Source organism: Octopus bimaculoides, chromosome 8 (assembly GCF_046866305.1).
Source record: "Octopus bimaculoides isolate indiv1 chromosome 8, ASM4686630v1, whole genome shotgun sequence".
In the NCBI taxonomy this organism is placed as follows: domain Eukaryota; kingdom Metazoa; phylum Mollusca; class Cephalopoda; order Octopoda; family Octopodidae; genus Octopus; species Octopus bimaculoides.
Genome location: NC_142935.1, coordinates 90,690,044 through 90,707,543, shown reverse-complemented (window position 1 = coordinate 90,707,543; position 17,500 = coordinate 90,690,044). Strand labels below are relative to the sequence as shown.

The following is a 17,500-nucleotide window of genomic DNA, read 5'->3' as shown; positions in this document are numbered from 1 at the left end:
GTTGATCTGATCAACGGAACAGCCTGCTCGTGAAATTAACATGCATGTGGCTGAGCACTCCACAGACACGTGTACCCTTAACGTAGTTCTCGGGGATATTCAGCGTGACACAGTGTGACAAGGCTGACCCTTTGAATTACAGGCACAACAGAAACAGGAAGTAAGAGTGAGAGAAAGTTGTGGTGGAAGAGTACGGCAGGGTTCCCCAACATCCCCTGCCGGAGCCTCGTGGAGCTTTAGGTGTTTTCGCTCAATAAACACTCTCGACGCCCGGTCTGGGAATTGAAACAGCGATCCTATGACCGCGAGTCCTCTGCCCTAACCACTGGGCCATTGTGCCTCCACGACCAAAAGTGTAGGATTGCAAATACAAGCAGCAGTAATCAGGTTAGGATCTCATAACTGAGAACCCTGCCAAGTCCAAGACAAGCTGGAGAACCATCGAGAACATCAGATGGTACCATTGTGTTTCAGACACAGAACTGCATGCGCACACTTGTCAGCCTGCAGCCTGCAGCCTCCCACCTCATAGCTATCCGTTGTATACACTGGTACAGACATGTTCTCCATTTCCTACTAGATCATCCTATCAGAGCTTTACTTTCATTCGGTGCAGCAGCTGTAGGCTAGAAGAGGCCTCGTGGCAGGCGCTGCACCAGATGGTTGGCCCTAGACATGATAGTGGAAGATTTCTAAAGGCTCGACATCACCGTGGAAGATGCAGAGGGGTTGGCATGGGACCACCAGCAACGGGAAGCACTGGTAGACCTGGTTAACTCTATGCTTGATGATACCTCTAGGACCACTAACCTGGGATGACCCCAAACCACATCAAGCAAGAGCATAAAGCAAGCAAAAAAAAGTAGAAATGGGGTTCTTCCAAAGGTTCTCTGGAATAACATTACTCAACAGGGTGCATGGCTCAGAGATCAGGAGATAGGGGTCACTCCATGTTGGAGCCACTACTTCTCTGCACTGAGAGATTACAGCTTCAAAATGTTGCAGGAAAGAATCGCAAGACAGATTCTTCAAACTGAGCCGACCAGCAGGAAATCTAGGGGCAAAACAGGAATGAGATGGTTGGATAACATCCATAGTCTTGGTTGGTCACAGCTGGTAATCCAACCAGAAAATCAAATGACAGTTGTTTCTGATAGGACCCTATGGGAGAAGTACCTAAGGACTCTATTCCCACAACCCTTCCAGTGGGCAGAGATGGGTAGATGGACACTTGTTTAACTCTTTAGTATTCAAACAGCTATATCAGGCCCAAATATACTACATGTTTTGAGTTCAAAGTGACCGGATCAGGCTTCACACACCCACCCTACAATGTCATTCTAAAAATAAACAAGTCACAGCATTGAAATCTCAAAGCTATGAGATAATGTATATTTAATTCAAAACAATATGAATAAATAAGCATTACTTTTGGTAGAGTAATCTGAATGCTAAAAGACCCAACCTTCCAAGTTCTTTTACAGGTCTTAGAAAAACTGAAGGATAACTGCAATAAATGAGTGAATGTGAGATAGTTACGATTTTATTCAAAATATTCCTAACTGATCCTCCAACAATTTGTGTACATGTGTATGTATGCATGTATGTGCGGGGACGTGGAAATACCTGACTTGGTGCACTGGGATAAGGAGGCTTTTCTGTTGTTACAACATCTCTCTAGGAGAAGGAGACTCAGTGGGAAAACCTGGGACACTTACAATATTTGATGAGGTAGACTAGTTCTTCTTTTCGAGTTCATGTTGTCGCTGTCCAGAGAGTGGACAGGCACCGCTTGAAAAGAAAGTAAGACCTGTTACAAAAATGGCTGATCATATTCTTCACATGTGTGGGGCTTTTGATGAAGTGACAGCAATACTCGAACACAAGTTTGTAGCCATCATTATACACAGGGTTTCGATGGGTAAATTGTCGCCATTTTATATTCATAATTACGTGCATGCACATTGTTTGTTTTTGATTTTGCCGACTACAGAGTATTATAGAGTCAGTTGGGCAGCATCTGTGAGATAAACAGCACTGTGACACAATTCACTCTGCCAGAAATTTGGAAACGAGACGCTGTACAGCTTGGCATTCGCACCGGAAACTCCAAAATGAACATTTCAGAGTGTTTGTGTGCCAATCTGAGGACATGTACCAAGAGTGATAAAAATCAAACATCCAGTCAACATCATGGAGTTTGGAGTGATCACTTGTGATCATGACGTTATGCCTCCATTAATTTTCCTACATGGTCTCAAACTCAACACAGAGGCCTACATCAAGTGTCTGGGGAAGGTAGTGCTGCCCTAAGTCAAATCAGTGGTTTTCAATCTTTTTCACTTTGTCATATACCAGGGATCAATCACAGAAAAATGCTCCACATTTAAATTGCTATTTAACACTGATAATTAATATAGCAAATACAACCATTTAAAAACCACTCGTTATTATTTTTTGTTTTATCAGACAAGATATGGGGAAATGAAGTGTTTTTGTCAATATTATGTTGTTGTTGGTGGTGGTGGTGTTTAAATATTATAGCTATATCAAATAAGGTTAGCAAATTACTATTTAGAGCTTGTATCAAAATACACAAAATTTCATAGGAAGCAAGTGAGAGAGAGAGAGAGAGAGAGAGAGAGAGAGAGAGAGAGAGAGAGAAAGAGAGAGAGAGAGATGAACAAGCAGAGAGAGACTATTATATGTCAGAGATGTTATTGAAAAGTGTCAATCTTCCTGCATTGTCATATCAAAGCTGTCTAAAATATGCAACATTTTTTTTTTGCAAGGAAGGGGTGTGAATATGTGTGTGCGTGTGTGTGTGCATGCGTGATACATCTCCCTTTATATATTTTTTTTTTAATTTCAAAGGAAATATTTTTATAATTATCATTATGTTTTTTTTAAAAATCAAACTGAATATAAAATATTGATAGAAAGAAAAACAAAATGAATTTTTCTAAGTGAATTTGATTCACTAAAAAAAAACTACTAAATCTTTAAAAATTCAATATGGACGTTTCACTATTCACTGAACTTTATTCATTCATTCAGTAATGAATAATGAGTAGCACTGTTTACAAGGTTAATTATTATTATTTTTTTTTTTTTTATTAATTAATCATATGAATTAAATGGTAATCTATGTTATCATAAAAAGAATAGCTGCCAAAGTAAGGAATTTAAACAGATTAAAACATAAAAGACGAGTTCAAAATTTAGTGACTGTTATTAATATGTATGTTTAATTAATTTTACAAATTAGAAATTGAATAAATATAATCTTTTTTTTCTCTTTTTTTTCTTTCTAACTTATCATCATCATTCTTTCATAATTGTTTTAACATCTGCTATTTCACACTCGTATGGTTCAGAGACAATTTTTTTTGAAATAGATTTTTCTGTGGCTGGATGCCTTCCTTGTCAGCAAACTTTCACCTCTTTTCAAGTCCACGAGCAGACATGTTTTTGACGCAAAGACTGGAAGCAAACAACACTGCTTGTATGATGGTGATGCTTGTTTACAACCAGCATGTGAAGTCAAGACAAGAGTACACACACACATGCACACAATATACGCACACACATGCACATGCGCACAAGTATACACACATACACACACATTCTTTCCACAATAAGCAAAAAGCTTGAAATTTTAGGGATACTTATTCTATCTGATACTTATTCCAACTGATACTTATTCTATCAACCTCAAAAGGACGAAAGGCTGAGTTAACCTCAGTGGCATTTTGTCCAACATGGTTACGACTCTGCCAGCATGCCACCTTTATACACAAACCTGTATACACACACACACACACACACACACACACACACATATATATATATATATATATATATATATATATATATATATATATATACATATATACGACGGGCTTCTTTCAGTTTTCCATCTACCAAATCCACTCGCAAAGCTTTGGTCGGCCCGAGGCTATAGTAGAAGGCACTTGCCCAGGTTATGGCTAACTGCATCGATTAGTATTTAATGTCTATGTGTAGGTCATAAGGACCATAAAAATATGCTGTATAAAATTGTGAAATAAGAGGAAATGAATCTTGTGGACGAACAAGTTTCCATGTTTTATATTGTTATATATATCATCATCGTTTAACATCCATTTTCCATGCATGCACACACAAACATATGATCGGCTACTTTCAGTTTTGTCTATTGGATTTCCTCACAGAGCTTTGTCCATCCCAGATCTATAGTAGGGAGCATTTACCCAAGGTGCCATACAAGGAGATTGAGCCCCATCTCGTTAAAAAAAAACATGGTTGGGAAGCAGGATTATGAAGAGAAGGGCAGGCGGAGAGGAAGAGAACAAGGAGGAGAATGAGAATGTGGAATAGAATAGGGAGAACAAGGAAGAGAAAGAGGAGAACAGGAAGGAGGAGGAGAATGAGGAGGATGAGAATGAGGAGGAGGATGATGACGATAACGATGAAGCAGAGGGCAAGGAGGAGAACAATGTCGATGACAATGGTAGTGATGACCACAATGTTACCAGTCCTGCTTGAGTTGTACAGATGCTACCTTGTCCAGTGTTAGGGTCAGAAATTCAAGGAACCAATAAATGGTTCGTTAAAAATTTGTAATCAACAAAACTACTGCTCCCCACCAATGCCGTAAAAAATAAATAAAATTACAAAAGACACTCACAAAAGGTTTCTTCTTTTTCTCAATAAGATCTTTTTTCCAAGGCGGAATGGTGTTTCTGGATTTGTCACTAGCTGTGGTTTCTGTTTGTTTTTCTTCTCGAGAGTGCTTTTTTGATTCTTTATGAGACCTAAAATTCAGAAGAAAAAAGGAAAAGGTAAAATAGCATGGAAAATGTTATACTTCCTTTGTTTTATATATATATATGTAACACATAATTAATTCCCCCTTAACACTAAACGGCATGAAAATTAAAAGAAAATTTTAAAAACCAAAGTGTGTATATATATATATATATATATATATATATATATATATATATAGGCCTCAGCCAGTCCACTTATGTGTACCTTCCCTCATTGGACACTAAACTCCTCTTGCGAAAACCTGTTGAGGCAAGTGAAATCGAAATCAAGTTAAATTCGACGACTGGCACCCGTGCCAACATCGTTTCCTTCATTGGACACGAAACTCAGCTTGCGAAGACTTGTTGGGGCAAGCGAAAGCAAAATCGTGATGGCACCTGTGCCCAGCGTCGCCTTTCTGGCACTTGTGCCCGCGGCATGTGTAAGGACTTTCGAGCGAGATCGTTGCCAGTGCCCCTGGACTGGCTCTTGTGCGGGTGGCACATAAAATACACCATTTTGAGCGTGGCCGTTGCCAGTACTGCCTGACTAGCCTTCGTGCCGGTGGCATGTAAAAGCACCTACTACACTCTCTGAGTGGTTGGCGCTAGGAAGGGCATCCAGCTGTAGAAACTCTGCCAAATCAGATTGGAGCCTGGTGTAGCCATCTGGCTTCACCAGTCCTCAGTCAAATCGTCCAACCCATGCTAGCATGGAAAGCGGACGTTAAACGACGATGATGATCTTCATTATATATGTATGTATGTATATAAATATATTTTCATGGAAGACCTCAAACAAGAAACAGCGTCAATGTGATCTGATGTGCATTTACAACTGTCACACAATGTCATGTGTAGGAAACAAACGCACACACATACACACATACACACACACACACACACACATTAGGCTTCTTTCAGTATCCATTTCAAAATCCACTTACAAGACTTTGGTTGGCTAGGGATTATAACAGAAGACGTTTGCCCAAGATACTATGCAGTAGGACTAAACTCAAAACCTATGTGACTGGCAGCTATCTATCTACCTGCCTGTCTGTCTATCTATCTGTCTGCCTGTCTGTCTATCTATCAATCCATCTCTCTCTCTCTCTCTCTCTATCTATGTATCTATGTATCTATCTATCTATCTATCTATCTGTCTGTCTGTCTGTCTGTCTGTCTGTCTGTCTATCTATCTATCTGTCTATCTATCTATTTATCTGTCTATCTCTCTACCAGTGCATCTATCTGTCAATCAGTCTCTTCCTTTCTCTCTCTCTCTATTTGTATATATATATATATATAGATATATATATAACACTTTAACTAGTTCCAGCTTGAGAGCAATGGCCATGCTGGGGCACTGCCTTGAAGGGTTTAGTCAAACAAACTGATCTCAGAACTTACTTCTTTCCTAGGTCTTGTACTAAATCTATCGCTCATTTTTTTTTGCCAAACCATTGAGTCTCTGCACGTGCATGTGCGTGCATGAATATAGATATGCATGCATTCCTTCACTTGCTTCAGTCATTTGACTTTGGCCATGCTGGAGCACCACCTTAAAGGGTTTAGTCAAACAAATTGACCCCAAGACTTATTGTTTGTAAGCCTAGTACTTATTCTATCGGCCTCTTTTGCCGAACCGCTAAGTTACAGGGACAAAAACACACCAGCATCAGTTGTCAAGCGATGGCAGAGGGACAAACACAGACACACATAAATACACACATAAATACACAGACACACATAAATACACACATATATATATATATATATATACACAACAAACTACTTTCAGTTTCCGTCCACCAAATCCACTCACAAGGCTTTGGTTGGCCCCAAAGGCTACAGTAGAAAGCACTTGCCCAAGGTGCCATGCAGTGGGACAGAAGCCGGAACCATGTGGTTTGGAAGCAAGCTACTTACCACGCAACCACACCTGCGCATGCATGTGTATATTGAAATGTATATTCTAAGAAGATCATACGTTATTCTTCCTCTCCATCAACAATTCCCTGATGTTGCTCATCGATGTTCTTCTTACAGCTCTTTTACCCATCTCAGTGGTTAGAGTGTTGGGCTCACAATCATGACGTAGTGAGTTCGATTCCCAGACTGGGTTGTGTGTTGTGTACTTGAGCAAGTTTTAGTTTTCAGTTTGAATTACGGAAAAATTTGGATAAGTACTGTTTTCACTTTGCTAAAGATTTTCTACTATTTGAAAATAATATGTATTCTTGTTTTTATACTATTCATTTGGTTCTTTATAGATTATTTTAATAGATAACTTATTTAACACTATATTATTTAGAAGTTATAGTTTAATTTCAACATAATATTAGAACTTCGATTGGAATAGTGTTGATATATTTTCGATTATTTTTGATTAATATTATTTGATTAATTATTAATCTTTATAGTTTATAATATCGTTAAAGTTTTTTTTTAAATCAAAACTTTGTATATATATAAAGTTTAACCTTTTATTCTTAATAATTTTTTCTTTCCTAATTTTTTCATTCATAATTTTTTCCATTCATAATTTTTTCATTCATATTTTTTATTATTACGTTTGTAGAAATAAATAATCTTGTATTTTTCTATTATTCAATTGATCTTTAATCATAATTAAATAAACGTCTTTAGCTTTAAATAGTATAGCTTTAACTATTACACAGGTTAAATATGTACTAATTTTATCTTCATTATTATTTTAAACTTAAACTTCGTTCAACTTGTATTTAAAACAATGATAATTTAAAACAATGATAATTTAGGTAAGATGTTTTTTGTATATAATATACATGTTATTATTATGGATGAAGGGATGATTATTGAATGGTTATTATTTTGATATTATGATATTTTTTAAATAATTTTTCTATCTTTATATAATAAGTATTTCATATTAATTCATTTGGTACTTATTGTTGGTTGAGATATATATCTAATTATTGTTCTACTTACAATCTGACGAGTAGCTATATTTTTGAATAGAACTTATTTTCGATAATTTCAATTGATTTTAATCGATTTAAATTTCTTTTCTATTTGAAAATTGGTTATGAAACACGTGTAATCTTTTTATTATATTTATCTTATGATATTTACTTTACTTTATATTATACTCATTTATTGTGCTTTTAATTATTAATTTTTCTATATGTGATAGTGGATTTTCATCGATGAGTTCTTGAAAATTGGTTATTTTCCCTAAAACTATATATATATATATATATATATATATATATATATATATATGTATATAGATATATATGTATGTGCATATATGTATGCATATATATACGTATATAGAGATACATATATGTCTGTATATGCAAGTAAAGAAGCATACACACACACACACACACACGCATATGTTCAAAAATACATGTGAACGTGTGGGTACATGTGCATGTGGGAGTATATATCTGTCTGTCATCTTCAGCCTCTGGTTTGTAAATTGATGACACGTTCTGCTCCAGTTCATAACAAGAATTCTGACATCATCACTTCGAGATAATAATAACAACAATAATAATAATAATAATAATAATAATAATAATAAGGATAAGGACGAAGAATGAAATGAATAATCATGCTATGGCAGTGATGATGATGTTGTAGTTGCGGTGGTAGTGGTGGTGTTGTTCTCGGAGGCAGTGGTATTGGTTGTGGCGGGGTTTTTTTTTTGGTGGGGGGCAAGTGAGGAAGGGAGGAAGATGAGAGAAGAGCAGTGTGTAAAGAAAGAAGAGAGGTTGTTTTCTGTATGATATTTGTGTGATAGAAGCTCCCTATCCACCACCTTGGATCTTCCATTCCCTTCTCTCTCGTAAAAGATTTAGTCGAAGACCAGAATGACAAAAACAAAAGCAAAAGAAAGGAAGAAAGAAAGAGGGAAAGAAAGAAAGAAGGGAAGGAAAGAAAGAAAGGAAGGAAGAGGGAAAGAAAGAAAGAAGGGAAGGAAAGAAATAAAGAAAGAAAGAAAGAAAGGGAAGGAAAGAAAGAAAGAAGGGAAGGGAAGAAATAAAGAAAGAAAGGGAAGGAAAGAAAGAAAGAAGGGAAGGAAGGAAAGAAAGAAAGAAGGGAAGGAAGGAAGGAAGGAAGGAAGGAAGGAAGGAAGGAAGGAAGGAAAGAAAGAAAGAAAGAAAGAAGGAAAGAAGGAAAGAAGGAAAGGAAGAAGGAAAGAAGGAAAGAAAGAAAGAAAGAAAGAAAGAAAGAAGGAAAGAAAGAAAGAAAGAAAGAAAGAAGGAAAGAAAGAAAGAAAGAAAGAAAGAAGGAAAGAAAGAAAGAAAGAAAGAAAGAAGGAAAGAAGGGGAGGAAAGGAAGAAGAGAAGGAAAGAAAGAAGGAAAGAAAGAAAGAAAGAAAGAAAGAAGGAAAGAAGGGGAGGAAAGGAAGAAGAGAAGGAAAGAAAGAAGGAAAGAAAGAAAGAAGGGAAGGAAAGAAAGAAAGAAAGGAAGATGGGAAGGAAAGAAAGAAAGAAAGAAAGAGGGAGAGAAAGAATGGTGAATAAAAGTAAAAATAAGGAATGCCAAAAGAAATGAAAAGATTGTTGGTGGGGTGCGACGGGGTGGGTACTTATTTCATCGACCCCGAAAGGATGAAAAAGCAAAGTCGACCTCAGTGGAATTTTAAACTCAGAAAGACAAAGCATTTTGCCCAGCATGCTAATGATACTGCCACCCCACCACCTGAAGAAGAAGAAGAAGAAGAAGAAGAAGAAGAAGAAGAAGAAGAAGAAGAAGAAGAACTCTTTCTATTATAGGCACAAGATCAGAAAATTATGGGGAAGGGGGAGGCAACTGATTGCATTGACCCCAGTGCTCAACTGGTACTTATTTCACCAGTCCCAAAAGGATGAAAGGCAAAGTCAACCTTGGCGGAATTTCAATTGAAAGAGTCAAATCAGAAGAAATGCTGCAAAGCATTTTGTCTAAAGTGCCAAGCAATTTTGAGATCGGCCCTGGAGGGATGAAAGGCAAAGCTGACCTCAGTGGGATTGAACCAGCAATCATTATGAAGTACGTCCAGCCACAGCAATCATTATGAAGTACGCCCAGCCAGAGAAAAATAATGTTTAGTAAAATCTTTTCTACTATAGGCACAAGGCCTGAAATTTTGGGGAAGGGGTTAAATAGATTACATCGACCTCGGTCCTCAACTAGTTGAGGCACGTGGTTTAGTGGTTAGAGTGTAGGACTCATGATCGTATGGTTGTGGTTTTGCTTCTTGGACTGGGTAACATGTTGTGTTCTTGAGCAAAGTACTTCATTTCACGTTGCTCCAGTCCACTGAGCTGGCAAAAATGAGTAATCCTGCAATGGGCTGGCATCCTGTCCAAGTTGGGAATGCATACGCCATGAAACCAGCCCTTATGAGTCAGCATGCTCAAGAAGGTGACTTTACCTTACTTTTTACTGGTACTCAACTAGTACTCAATTTATCGACCCCGAAAAGATGAAAGACAAAGTTGACCTTGGCAGAATTTGATCTCAGGACGTAAAGACCAAGGATAATGCTGCTAAGCGTTTTGTCCAGCGTGGCAACAATTCTACCAGCTGGCCACCTAATGTTTATTATAATATAATTAAAATTAATTGAAAATGTAATTAATAATAAATAAAAATATCTAAAAATAATATGTTCCCACCACACCTTATGAAGGCATATTTTTTTTATGTGCGTGTTTTTTTGTTCCCTACTGCCACGCGACAAGACCTCCTTAATATAAATATTATTGAGAGATGTCACAAGGGGCAGCAGAGGGTTGCAATATATCTTGGCAATTAATCACATATTTTTCTTTTTTTTAAGTCTGGTCTTTTTTTTTCTTTTTTTTGTGGGAAAAACCTATGAGTTGTAGCAATATCATTAATACAGAGAGAGCTAGCTGTAACTGCCTGACTCCAACAAACCCCAGTCACAACAAACAACACTAACCTAAATGATTTCTTTATTTTGATGGTGTTGGCAGTTGTGGCGGCAGAGGTGGTGGTGGTGGCAGGAGTGGTGGTGGTGGTGGTGGTGGTGGTGGTGATGGCAGTGGTGGTGGTGGTAGTGCAGTAGTGAAGTGTGTCTGGTAGTTATCTGTGTGTAAGTTTAATCATGTGCGTGGGTGTAGTGTATGTGTAATAATCATTTATAGGCGTATGATAATTATGTGTGTGTGTGTGTGTGTGTGTGTCTGTCTGTGTTCATCCCTTCTTGCTTGGCTCATGTTGTTATTCTTTTTTCTTTTCTTTAACATCTGTTTGATATATATTTTGTTCCATGATCATATTCATCAAACAAGAAAAACAACGAAAATAATGATTTTTTTTTTTATTCATTTGCCACAGGGGCATGAGACAAGAGGACATTACAAGAACAGTTTACAATTTGTGTGCATGTATGTGTGTGTGTGTGGGGGAGGATTACATTAGAAAAAATTAGGGGGAAAAAGAGAGAGGAGGCGGAGGAAATGAGAAGGAAGTACACTCAGACAAAAGTACATAGATAAAGATAGATGTAAAAAATATGTGAACACATCTATGATGCATGGTCCTGTTACAGGAGAACCATCAGCTAGAGCCAATCAAAGAACTCCAAAGATCCAGGGTCACACTAACCAACAAGGGCACAAGCCCTTCCTCAATTGTTGTTCTCTGATCTAGCTATGTAAGTCTATTCACTCAGTTCTACGATTCATCCACACTTCAACGAGCTCGAGTGAAAGTGGAGAGCACTTCCCACTCCACCTTCACTTTCGTTTCCGAGTGCAACTTTAAAATAATCCATGTGGGTTTGATAGAAGAGGACAGTGTCTTTCCTCAATCAGTTCACTTTTGTCCACCACACATTCTCCTTAATTGTGTGTGTGTGTGTGTGTGTGTGTGTGTGTGTGTGTGAGAGAGAGAGAGAGAGAGAGAGAGAGAGACAGACAGACAGAGACAGACAGACAGACAGAGACAGACAGACAGAGAGAGACAGACACAGAGAGAGAGAGACAGACAGAGAGAGACAGACAGACAGAGAGAGAGAGAGAGAGAGAGAGAGAGAGAGAGAGAGAGACAGACAGACAGACAGACAGACAGAGAGAGAGACAGACAGACAGAGAGAGAGACACAGAGAGAGAGACACAGAGAGAGAGAGACAGAGAGAGTATGTGTGTGTGTGTCTTTGTCCCCTACCTCCATTTGGCAACCAGTGTTGGTGTATTTACATCCCTGTAACTTTGTGGCTCTGCAAAACAGACTGACAGAATAAGTACCAAGCTTAAAAAATAAGTACTTAGGTTAAATCATTTGACCAAAAGCTCTTCAAGGTAGTGCCGCAGTATGGCCGCAATCAAATAACCGAAACAAATAAACGATAAAAAATAAAAATAAAAAAGATAACTACAGTGGACTGAGAAAAGAAACGGCAGCATTCAGATTATTCTGCCAAATGTAAAAGACCCCACTTTAGATATGAACAAACATGGATTGCACCTAGAAGGTCCCCCTTCTGAGGCACAAGTCCTGGCAAGGTTGTTTGTGGAAGACCAGCAGTCACCCATGCATATCAGCCTTCCCTCTCTACGCCACCGATGTTATCCAAGGGAAAAAGCAAAGGCCGATACAGCTTGGCACCAGTGGTGTCACAACTCATTTCTACAGCTGAGTGAACTGGAGCAACACGAAATAAAGTGTCTTGCTCAAGAACACAACACACAGCCTGGTCTGGGGATCAAACTCACTACCTTATGATTGTGAGCCCAACACTCTAACCACCGAGCCAAGCAATGCTTACTTATTCACACTGTTTTGAATTTATCCTGCATTATCTTGTAGCTTCGAGATTTCAATGAAGTGGTTATATATTTTTTTAGACTAAGATTGTCGGGTAGGTGTGAGAGGCCGGATCTGGCCAGTTTGAAAATAAAACAGAAAAAATATTTTGGCTGGATGTGGCCAGTTTAAAGGGTTAAGGAAGCAAGTGTAATTTCAGTCATAGGTGGAATATTCAGAATGGTAGCTACTAATCTGAAATCCTGGTTAGACAAGTTCCAACTCAAAAGTAGCATAGAGCTGCAGCAGAGGGCTATATATATACATTGCTTGGAATGACAAGAATCATAATATAAGTCCTTGAACCGTGAGACTGCCGAGTGTAGCTTGTTCTCAAGGAGAAATTATTCCTGTTTAACACTCTCACATAGAGTTAACTCAGAAATAATAATTAAACATTTCAAATGTTGGCACAATCATCATCATCATCATCGTCGTCGTTTAACGTCCGCTTTCCATGCTAGCATGGGTTGGACGATTTGACTGAGGACTGGTGAAACCAGATGGCTACGCCAGGCTCCAATCTGATTTGGTAGAGTTTCTACGGCTGGATGCCCTTCCTAACGTCAACCACTCAGAGAGTGTAGTGGGTGCTTTTACGTGTCACCCGCACGAAGGCCAGTCAGGCGGTACTGGCAACGGCCACGCTCAAGATGGTGTATTTTATGTGCCACCTGCACAAGAGCCAGTCCAGGGGCACTGGCAACGATCTCGCTCGAAAGTCAGTAATTTTTATCAAGAAGGGGGCTAGTTGATTAGATTGATCTCAGAGCTTATCCACTACTTATTTTATTGACCCACACCAAAAGGATCAAAGACAAAGTTAACCACTGTGGAATTTGAACCGAGAAAGTAAAGAGCCAGAAGGTATGGTACTAAGCATTTTGCTAAACATGCTAATGATTCTACCAGCCTGCCACCCTAAAAATAATAATAATCCTTTCTACAGGGTGTCCACAAAGTCTGGGTACATGGGGATTAACACATACTTTAAGAAATTATCATTTCTTATATTTAATTGTTTATGTTATGATTTTATTTACTCCATGTACCCAGACCTTGTGGACACCCTATACAATAGGCACAAGGCCTGAAACTTTGGAGGAAAAGATAGGCATTTATATTGACCCTAGTGTACAACTGGTATTTATTTTATCAACTCTATAACGATAAAAGGCAAAGTCGACCCTGGTAGAATTTGAACTCAGAACATAAAGACGGATGAACTGCTGCTAAGCTAACAATTCTACCAGCTCTTTGCCTTAATAATAATAATCCTTTCTACTACAGGCACGAGGCCTGAAATTTGGGGGGAGGGGACTAATCAATTACATCGGCCCCAGTGTTTCACTGGTACTTAGTTTATCGACTCCAAGAGAATGAAAAGCAAAGTTGACCCTGGCAGAATTTGAACTCAGAGTGTAAAGATGGACGAAATACTGCTTAACATTTTGTCCGGCATGCTAACAATTCTGCCAGCTCGCTACCTTAATAACAATAATAATAATAATAATAATAATAATAATAATAATAATAATAATAATACGCAAAACACTTTGAATACAGTAACCATAAGAGCATCACAGCAAACCACAGCACATAGCCAAGGCACACAGAGCTGCGCTCGGTAGTGAAGTGAAAGCACGTTATAAAAATAAAAACTACTGAATAATAATAATAATAATAATAATAATAATAATAATAATAATAATAATAATAATAAAAATAATAATAAGTATTATTATTATTATTATTATTATTGAGTGAGAGAGCAGTGCATGCCATCAAAGTGACACTGGGGTAAAATATACGAAGCCCATTATACCCATCATGACTACCCGTCTGATAAGGGTACACCAGGCACATGCATCACAGCCATATGTGCGTGGTCATTATTACCATTATTATTATTATTATTATTATTATTATTATTATTATTATTATTATTAATTCTATTCTAGGCACAAGGCCTTGAAAATTTTGGGGAAAGGGACTAGTCGATTACAGCGACCCCAGTGTATCACTGGTACTTAATTTATCGACCCCAAAAGGATGAAAGGCAGAGTCGACCTCGGCGGAATTTGAACTCAGAATGTAAAGGCGGACAAAATACTGCTAAGCATTTCGCCTGGTGTGCTAACAGTTCTGCTAGCTCACTTAATAATATTATTATTATTATTAGTAGTAGTAGTAGTAGTAGTAGTAACGGTTTCAAATTTTGGTACAAGGCTCTGGATGAAATGTTACTTGAGTGCAGACCAGTAATAAGAAAAGAGAAGATGAAGGAATAAACGATCATCATGTGAACTTCATTAAATTGCACTTCATATTCGAGGCCCCAATTAAGTCATCAAGTGTTACTCAGACACTCAACTACAAGGCCACTGCAGAAAGAACTTACAGCTGTTTCTGCAGTGAACTTCAGCGCAGAAACAGCTGTAAGCTAATGAAGTTCATAAGATAATCGTTTATTCTTTTTGTCATCTCTTTACCTATTTAGATATATATAGAAATCTATACATATATATGTATATATATATATATATATATATATATATATATATATATATATATATATATATATATATATATGTATATATGTATGTATATGTATATATATGTATATATATGTATGCATACATATATATATATATATGTATATATATATATATATGCATACATATATATCTATCAACGAATATATATATATATATATATATCATCATCATCATCATCATCGTTTAACGTCCGCTTTCCATGCTAGCATGGGTTGGACGATTTGACTGAGGACTGGTGAAACCGGATGGCAACACCAGGCTCCAATCTAATTTGGCAGAGTTTCTACAGCTGGATGCCCTTCCTAACGCCAACCACTCAGAGAGTGTAGTGGGTGCTTTTACGTGTCACCCGCACGAAAACGGCCACGCTCGAAATGGTGTCTTTTATGTGCCACCCGCACAAGCCAGTCCAGGGGCACTGGCAACGATCTCGCTCGAAAATCCTACAGGAGCCAGTCAGGCGGTACTGGCAACGGCCACGCTCAAAATGGTGCATCTCATGTGCCACCCGCACAAGAACCAGTCCAGGGGCACTGGCAACGATCTTACTTGGCTTGCCGGGTCTTCTCACGCACAGCCCATTTCCAAAGGTCTCGGTCCGTAGTCATCGCCTCGGTGAGGCCCAATGTACGAAGGTCTTGCCTCACCACCTCAGCCCAGGTCTTCCTGGGCCTACCTCTTCCACGGGTTCCCTCAACTGTTAGGGTGTGGCACTTTTTCACGCAGCTATCCTCCTCCATTCTCACCACATGTCCATACCAGCGCAATCGTCTCTCTTGCACGCCACAACTGATGCTTCTAATGTTCAGCTTTTCTCTCAAGATACTTACACTCTGACGGGTATTCACATTGACATTACACATCCAACGGAGCATACTGGCTTCATTCCTTGCGAGCTTACGTATGTCCTCAGCAGTTACAGCCCATGTTTCACTGCCATGTAGCATGGTTGTTCGTACGCATGCGTCATACAGTCTGCCTTTTACTCTGAGTGAGAGTCCCTTTGTCGCCAGCAGGGGTAAGAGCTCTCTAAACTTTGCCCAGGCTATTCTTATTCTAGCAGCTACACTTTCAGCGCACCCACCCCCACTACTAACTTGGTCGCCCAGATAGCGGAAGCTATCGACTACCTCTAGTTTTTCACCCTGGAATGAGATAGAAGTTGTTTCCTGTTTGTTTGCAGTCTTTATTGCACCTGAACATCTGCCACAAACAAAAACTAACTTGCTAGTTAACCTGCCTTTGATGTTGCTGCACCTCTTATGTGTCCATAGCTTGCACCGGGTACATCTTATAGAGTTACTACCTACTCCTTTTCTACATACTGAGCAGGGCCATCTACCTGAAGGGGTTTGTGTTTTATCTACCTTCCTACTTATTAGGATTTTGGTTTTAGCTAGGTTGACTCTAAGGCCCTTCAATTCTAGACCTTGCTTCCACACCTGAAACTTCTCCTCTAGTTCTGATAGTGACTCCGCAATTAGGGCAAGGTCATCAGCATAGAGGAGCTCCCAGGGGCAACCTGTCTTGAACTCCTCTGTGATTGCCTGGAGGACTATGGTAAATAATAGGGGGCTGAGGACGGAACCTTGGTGGACCCCTACCTCTACCCGGAATTCATTGCTGTACTCATTTCCAACCCTCACCTTACTGGCCGCATCTCTGTACATGGCTCGCACAGCTCTCACTAGCCATTCTTCTATCCCAAGTTTCCTCATTGACCACCAGATAAGGGATCGGGGGACCCTGTCAAAGGCTTTCTCCATGTCAACGAAAGCCAGGTACAGAGGTTTATCCTTGGCTAGGTATTTCTCTTGCAACTGTCTCACTAGAAATAAGGCATCAGTAGTGCTTTTACCTGGCACGAACCCAAACTGCATCTCATCTAAATTGATTCGCTCCCTAATTAGTTGGACTATGACCCTCTCTGTAACTTTCATAACCTGATCTAACAGCTTGATGCCTCTGTAATTATTTGTATCTAAAGCGTCCCCTTTACCTTTGTAGCAGTTGACTATGATGCTGCTACACCAGTCATAGGGTATGACTCCTTCGTGTATCACCTGGTTCGTAATACGGGTGACTAGGCTATAGCCAACACTGCCAGATATTTTGAGCATCTCTGCAGTGATTCCTGATGGGCCGGGGGCTTTCCCGGTCTTCATACTCTTAATTCTCTTAATATGTATGTATATGTATATGTATATGTATATATATGTATGCATACATATATATACATATATATACATATACATACATATATACATATATACATATATATATGTAAGATATATGTAAAATTTTTATTATAGCTGAACA

The 17,500-nt window shown here is 38.7% G+C and overlaps 1 protein-coding gene across 2 annotated transcripts in view; it reads right to left on the bottom strand.

The window, feature by feature from the left end:
- The window catches only part of LOC106881243 (mitogen-activated protein kinase kinase kinase 1), a 251,732-nt gene that overhangs the window by 81,593 nt on the left and 152,639 nt on the right, over window positions 1-17,500 (bottom strand). For both annotated transcript variants that reach the window (XM_089356790.1, XM_089356789.1), the window contains exon 2: window positions 4,691-4,817. In XM_089356790.1, coding sequence (XP_089212916.1) covers window positions 4,691-4,817 — 127 coding nt within the window. The remainder of the gene's footprint in view (window positions 1-4,690; window positions 4,818-17,500) is intronic.